Source organism: Montipora capricornis, chromosome 9 (assembly GCF_036669925.1).
Source record: "Montipora capricornis isolate CH-2021 chromosome 9, ASM3666992v2, whole genome shotgun sequence".
Classification (NCBI taxonomy): domain Eukaryota; kingdom Metazoa; phylum Cnidaria; class Anthozoa; order Scleractinia; family Acroporidae; genus Montipora; species Montipora capricornis.
The window spans coordinates 42,801,979-42,809,478 of NC_090891.1; the positions used below are offsets into that span (position 1 = coordinate 42,801,979).

The following is a 7,500-nucleotide window of genomic DNA, read 5'->3' on the forward strand; positions in this document are numbered from 1 at the left end:
ATTCAAGGAAAGTTGCGCACAAATTTTCTGTTTTGGCGGATGTAGTTAGAGCTTCGCAGTTTGTTCTTGTCATTATTCAGAATGGTTACAAAATTCTTTTTCGAGAATCGCCATTACCGTTTTCGATTGAGAATCGATCTTCTGCTTTGCATCAGAGAAGTTTTGTTCAGGGAGCGATTTCAGAGTTGTTAGCCCATGGCTGTATAAGGAAGACGCCCGTTTACCCTCAGTTTTGCAACCCATTACACGTCGCTGTTCAGTTGTCAGGCAAACTAAGACTTATTTTGGATTTATCTCATCTTAACAAATTTGTCGTTAAGAAGTCTGTCAAGTACGAAGACTTGAGAACAGTTCTTCAAATGTTTCTTCCGGGGATGTCTGTTTTTTCGTTTGATCTCGAGTTAGCCTATCACAACATCGATATCTGTGAGGAGCACAGGAAATTTTTGTTGTTTAAGTGGCCTCCTTCTGATGGAGGTATGAAATTTTTACGAGTTTTAGGTTTATCGTTAAGAAGTCATAGTTAACGACGACAAACCAATTTGGGAATCTACTCAGAGGTTAGTTTTCCTGGGATCTATTTTAGATTTTGGCGAAGGTTTAATTCAAATTCCTGAGTTTCGCATCAATAAGCTCAAATCTTCCCTCGTTTCTTGTCTCCAAAATAACCAAATTTTAGCCAGAGATCTTGCTTCAGTTACAGGGAAAATTTTTTCTATTCTTGGATGATGACAACACTTTCCTGAATGTCCCTGAGGACTATGAGAATGACGAACAATGCTTAAGACGGTCACAAGATTCAGGTACCGTGAACGCTAGGGGAAGAAATTTGTTAGAAACATGCACAGCGTTAAATTTACGAATCCTCAATGGCAGGATTGTTGGTGACCTGGAAGGTAAAAAGACCTGCTTTCACTATAACGGTAGCAGTGTCGTTGATTATGTCATAGGATCAAAAAGTACTCCAATGAATGTGCAATATCTTATTGTTAACCCTTAAATGCCACATTTATCGGACCACTGTCACCTATCATTTGCGATAAAAGCTAATTTTATTAACCGAGACTCTCTTGAAACGTCAGCCGAAATCACCTTGACCGAATATAATAGGCTTTTCTGGAATATCAAATCTAAGGATAGACTCAAGGATGGTCTCAAATCACAAACAGTTCAATCCAGGTTAGAGGCAGCTGTAAGACATGATAGTATCGATACTACGTTTGAATTAATAAGTGAAACTTTGGTGGAAGCATGCAAAGAAGCCGGATTGAAAGCGAGAAGCAGCAAAATTAAATGCAAATCTCAAAACAAATAGTTCGATCAGGAATGCGAAACAGAAAAAGGAACCTTGCAATCCCTCGGGGAGAAAATTTCTAAAAACCCTAATAATTCAGAACTGAGACAACTACTGCGCGACAAAAAGAAGAGGTTCAAACAAACCTGTAAACGGAAGAAACGGGAATATATTAACAAAGGTATGTCTAATATCGATATGCAGAACTCTAAAGAGACCTGGCGGCAAATACGAAAAATATTTAACTTAGGAAAAAGAAAAACACATGGAACTGAAACAGTGAGTACGGAACAGTTTTATAAATACTTTAAGCAACAGAATGCGACCCCTCTCAATAATATACTAGACTCACAGTAACGATAGAGTGGAAGGCCCACTTGATTATCCAATAACTTATGAAGAGTTCGAAGCTGCAGTTAATAAACTGAAGGCAAACAAATCTCCAGGTATCGATAATGTATTAAAATGAAGTAATAAAAATCGGAAAGGACGCCATCAAAGGGCATTGAGAAAATTTATTTAACCGAATCTTAGATACTGGCAAATACCCTGCTCTTTGGAGTTTTGGCCTCATTGTGCCTATTCACAAAAAGGATGATCCATCCAAAATTGAAAATTACCGAGGTACCACTTTGCTCTCTGCGTAAGGCAAGCTCTTTACATCAATCCTCAACAATCGACTGTACGACTACATGGTTCATCCTCAACAATCGACTGTACGACTACATGGTTCAAAAAGGAATTTTGAAAGCTGAACAAGGTGGTTTCAGAAAAATGTACGGCACAGTTGATAGCATCTTCACATTAAAAATGCTTATTGACAAATACGTGAAATCTAAGCCACAGAAGCACCGAAATTTACTCTTTTCATGCTTCGTCGACTTTAGAAAAGCCTTCGACTGTATACCTGGACAAAAACTATTCGACAAGCTGAGAAAAGAAGGAGTGCAAGGGCGTTTCCTTGACGTTTTAATATCCATGTACTCAAATGATAAATCGGCAGTTAAAATTGATAACAAATTAACCGAAGCCTTTACTTGTTTTGCCGGGGTAAAGGAAGGCTGCATGATGTCACCTACTCTTTTTAATTTCTATCTAAGTGATCTAGCAAAATTCCTAAATACGGCGAGTCCAACCGACATTATGCTAGGTGATACATCTATAAATTGTCTCTTAAATGCGGACGATCTAGTGATCTTCTCTAGATCAGCAAAAAATCTTCAAATAATCCTTAATAAGCTGGAATCTTTCTGTGAAAATGCCGATTTAAGTGTAAATTTAGACAAGACAAAAATTATGATTTTTAACAATTGTGGTAAGTCTTTAAACAACTACTTGTTCAGATACGGCGCTGATGAACTGGAAAATGTCAAATCGTATAAATATCTTGGACTCATAATGAGTCCTTTTGGAAACTTTAATCTCGCTAGGCAAGAGTTGAAGAAAGTTGCACTTAAAGCACTCTATAAATTACGAAAAGAAATGGGAAACCACTTCAGAGAAAATATAAAATTAACGATGAAGTTATTTGATGCACTGATATCGCCCATACTCTTTTATGCAAGTGAAGTGTGGGGATTGATTGCAATGGGAAATTAGAAAAGGACCCAGCAGAATTAGTTCAAAATAAATTCCTAAAGTGGTTGTTAGGAGTTAACAAATACTGCAACAACAATGCGTGCAGGGCTGAAACAGGACGGTTCCCAATGACAATTGATGCTCAGTGTAGGAACTTTAAGTTCTGGTTAACCTTAACCAAAAATGAATACAAATTATCCCAAATAGCATACAATGACATTAAATGGAAGGAAAATAAGGCTTTCTGGAGCAAAAAAATCAAAGGCTCATTGGAACAGATAGGATTAGGAGACCTCTGGATGAAAGCACACTATGTAGACATAGGAATTGTAAACATTATCAGGCAACGACTCAAGGATATCGAATTACAAAGATGGCTAAGTGAAATGAATAACGACACCAGAAAAGATGCTAACCAAAGCAACAAAATGAGAACCTACCGGTTATTCAAAACGATAAACAATTACAAATGTGAAGACTACCTACATCAGGTCACCAATACACGACACAGAATAGCCCTAACAAAACTGCGACTTGGCAACCACAAATTAGCCATAGAGACAGGACGTTATTCGAGACCGCTCAAGAAACCTGCAGAAAGAATTTGCCCAATTTGTAAAATAGAAATGGAGGACGAATATCATTTTCTAAATATATGCCCTGCTTACCAGGAAAAACGATGTTTGTTACTAGACTATTTCGAAAAAGAATATAGAATAAAAATACGCAGAATGTCACCTAATAAAATATTCATAAATCCCCTACCGGAAATGCTAAAATACAAAAACTAATAGCAAAACATATATTCGAATGCTTTGAAGAAAGGAAAGGGGAAGACGGATAAAAGGAAATACTAATGATAAGACTTAATTAATTAATAACTTTTAGCCATGTAGATTTTTGTTGTTTGTAATTGTTAGTTATTTGGAAATTGTGGTCGATATACTATTTATTGCATAAGACTCCAAATAAAACATGTCTGTCTGTCTTTCAATTTTGGAGATGGGTATTTATTTTAATGTCTACCAGGATGTACTTGTGAAAGTGCAAGATGACGTCTTATGTGCTACTAGCAACTCCTTGAGCTCTCCGCTATATTTGACACTCCCAATAGACAAATCTTATTTCCAACAATTCGACAAAAATATAAATTATCTACTATATTTTATTGTCCAAGATAGGGCAGTTTCCGGTTTTTGCGTTACAATTTATGTTGCGAGTCCAGCAAGCCCCGGGGTCAGTACGCAGCTATTACAACGGTTCTCGGTATTGGTTCAGAAAACAATGGACACAAAGAACAATACAAAAGAAACAATGGACCCTAACTCTGAAAACAATGTAAAGCTGCGTCCTAAAGGGATCCACTGAAATAAGAGGTTGTAAAGAGCTGCGTCCTATCTCAAGCCCCGGCGTACCCAATCGAAGAAAATAGATCATCAGAAGACGATCGATATCATCAATATAATCGATTATAATTAATCGATTATTATCCATTGCCTCAATTAATCGACGAAAATCGATACTAAGAATTCAAATCCTCGTAATTGCTATCGAATATATCGATTGTCATCGATCTTAATCGGCAAGTCTTGAAAGAGTATTTACAGCGTCCGCGCCAGGCCGACTCTGGATGCGATATTGATAGATTGTGTTGTAAAAGGGTACCATAAGTGTGGGTTTACTGTAACAGCAGGTGAAACATTTTTCTTGGAGAAGAAAATTGGTAGCGTGGCGAGACCTTCCGCGTGGCGTGGTGAGTTGCAAAGGACAGCTCGGAAAAATTCAAAAGGAACTTGTAACACCCCTATGGCCCCGTGAAGCGACTATCGAATGGTAAGTTTTTCTTGTCAGGTTCCTCTCTAGTTTTTCAAATCGGAAGGAGACACAGATGGTCACCAGAACATTCGCTTACCGGGTGTTTGTACCCGGCTCTTGTACTCGTGATTTTTCGTTTCTTTCAGCACTGATCGCGGTCCGGCATTTCCAGACCGTTTTTCGCCGAAATTGAAATGAAACAAGAGAAATCGATAAAATCGATGAAAATCTATACTCACGATTTTCTTAGTGATCTATTTTCGTCGATTTCCGATATTAATCGATTGTATATCATCGATTATATTGATTGATATCGATTATGTTGATTATAGGTTTTCACCGATTGGGCACGCCGGGAATATAAGCACCAGGGCAAAGTTCACACTCCTCGAACATTGGGAACATTTCATTTCAACTTCCGGACTTCTACCAAGGAAATTATGCACAAGGGGGAGGAGCTCTTGACGAATTTAACACTATTCAATATGAGGTCAGTTCACTGAGATTGGGTTATTGATACCAAGCCGAACTTAAACTGAAAACACTTATTAATTAAAATGTGGGAGGCGCGGTGGCCTCATGGTTAGTGCGCTCGACTCCGGATCGAGTGGTCCGGCTTCGGGGCCTGGCCGGGGACATTGTGTTGTGTTCTTGGGCAAAACACTTTACTCTCACGGTGCCTTTCTCCACCCAGGTGTATAAATGGGTACCGGCGAATTTAATGCTGGGGGTAACCCTGCGATGGACTAGCATCCCATCCAGGGGGGAGTAGAAATACTCCTAGTCGCTTCATGCTACGGAAATTAAAGCGCCGGCCTGATGGGCCTCCTTGGCTCGTACGCAGACTTTACTTACTTATATTGATTGATATCGATTATGTTGATTATAGGTTTTCACCGATTGGGCACGTCGGGAATATAAGCACCAGGGCAAAGTTCACACTCCTCGAACATTGGGAACATTTCATTTCAACTTCCGGACTTCTACCAAGGAAACCATGCACAAGGGGGAGGAGCTCTTGACGAATATAACACTATTCAATATGAGGTAAGTTCACTGAGATTGGGTTATTGGAACCAAGCCGAACTTAAACTGAAAACACTTATTAATTAAAATAACCATTGTAATAAAATGGCGTTCATAGGTCAAAATTGAGGAACACGACTACTTTGCAGTCATTTTCCTGAAATATGTTCGTTAATTTCCGGGCTTAAATCATTTACTAGTTCACATGACTCAACCGCCTCAAAATGTCCTGCTTTAATAAGTTATTTATTTCCCTCCAGGTGCTGCTAAAAGCAAAAGCAACACAAAAGAAATCTACAGTGGAAATGCGTGCCTTTCGCGCTGCACGGCATTTTCTCTCTTTCAAGTAAGAGACAAAATAGGAGATCTCATGTGGAGATGTGGTCATACGTTACAAACTGCTTTAAAATTTCCTTAGGAGGAAGCTCTGAGAATGTACATACATTGTTAGTTTAATAATTATGCATCACTTTTGTAAGGGAATTTATGCTCTTATTGGCAGTTAATTTTACAAATAATCGTCTTTCGTGGCTCATGATACACGGCCTCCAAGGGGGCGTAGCCTTGTTGGTTGCTCTTTGTTACAGCCAATTTCGACTTTACAAGCTAACTGGGCTGGTTTTAAACATACCAAAGCTGGGTCATACAAAAACTGAGCTGTGTCTCATTTGAAGTTAAATTATCAATATTGATGAATTTGCCTTCAGGGATTTCGGCAACAGTGATCTGTGACGATCTCTCAGTCACGTCGTGAATTTCCGCATGGAAGAGTTACAAATTTATATAATTATGAAATGCAGACGTATTCGTCAGCTTGATTGATGTTTAGTCGTGTAGACTGAACTTAGTGAGACTTCTTTGCTGAGGTTGGATGATCTGCTCTGGCGATGATCTTAAAATGATGGGATTCTCCCACTCGATCAGGCTTTTTTAGGATTTCAGGAATTCTCGGAATCCGTTGACCTTAAGCCGCATGTCTCGTTTTACAACAATTAACCTTCGGTCTACTATTTACTTTTTAGGTAATTGTGTTCGGCCCGCCTCCTTAATTAAACCTTATATTTCAGAACCATGACAGAATCTTTGTCAAAATAAAGAAGTCTTACGCTATTGCGAATAGGGCCAAAAAAGTAAAATAACGATCTTAATTTCCTAACGTAACCAAAACCTTGAAAACATTGCTTGTGCTGCCCAAAATGGCCCGGAGATGTTCTTTTAGTGCTTCATCCGCGAAGTCATAAACGGAAACGTTTAGAAAATGTGACATTGCATGAAAACACAGGCTCCCCAAGCTGAAAATACGTGGTGTATGCGACAGTTTGTGTATATAGAGAATTGTATGGGAAAATCACCGATCGTAAAAAAATTGTGTAAATAACTATCTCATTTGAATAAAGTTTTCCTACCTCAAAATGTGTGACGAACTTGTCTCTTTTGCCGAGTTTCGAGCCATTCTGACGCCGTTTAGTGAAGTCATCCGGAAGGCCGTTACTGAAATAATATGAAGGCCGGTAACTCCATCCATCGCTGGCCAGACCTCACTCCACAAATCGTTTTCTCCTCAACAGGAAAAGTCCCGAATCGCAATAAAAACAACAGTTCCATAAAGCCCAATAAAGTTCACTCCAAATACAGTGAAACCTGTATTAAACGGACACCCTCGGGGAATGCTCTAGTGTCCGCTTAACACAGGGTGTCCGCCTAATACAGGTTTCGATACATAACGTCTTGTGAGGTGTCAAATACCATTAAAATGAACGGTGGAAATGTTTAGAATACTCCCAGCG

The 7,500-nt window shown here is 38.9% G+C and overlaps 2 protein-coding genes and 1 long non-coding RNA gene across 4 annotated transcripts in view; 2 read left to right on the plus strand and 1 right to left on the minus strand.

The window, feature by feature from the left end:
* The window catches only part of LOC138016988 (adenosine receptor A1-like), an 11,270-nt gene extending 3,842 nt beyond the window's left edge, over nucleotides 1-7,428 (minus strand). The window contains exon 1 of one of the 2 annotated variants that reach the window (XM_068864182.1): nucleotides 7,120-7,428. The gene's annotated coding sequence lies outside the window, so the exon portion shown is untranslated. Of the gene's footprint in view, nucleotides 1-4,784; nucleotides 4,887-7,119 lie in introns of those variants that run through there. The other variant, XM_068864183.1, reaches the window with a different exon arrangement.
* Nucleotides 1,889-3,663, plus strand: LOC138017614 (uncharacterized). Its single transcript, XM_068864653.1, has 2 exons — nucleotides 1,889-2,643; nucleotides 2,919-3,663. The coding sequence occupies exons 1-2, from the start codon at nucleotides 1,889-1,891 to the stop codon at nucleotides 3,661-3,663; spliced, it is 1,500 nt and encodes a 499-aa protein (XP_068720754.1).
* Nucleotides 4,201-7,110, plus strand: LOC138016990 (uncharacterized). The gene is made up of 4 exons (XR_011125910.1): nucleotides 4,201-4,705; nucleotides 5,020-5,177; nucleotides 5,577-5,734; nucleotides 5,974-7,110. It is a non-coding gene; the product is annotated as an uncharacterized lncRNA (long non-coding RNA).
* Nucleotides 7,429-7,500: the final 72 nt, after the last annotated feature.

Bases quoted from the DNA above. Each gene is read 5' to 3' on its own strand.
- LOC138017614 (XM_068864653.1), top strand. From the start codon at position 1,889: ATGATCCATCCAAAATTGAAAATTACCGAGGTACCACTTTGCTCTCTG. The intron at 2,644-2,918 runs CGCTGATGAACT...AGAATTAGTTCA, and splicing joins AACTACTTGTTCAGATACGG to AAATAAATTCCTAAAGTGGT.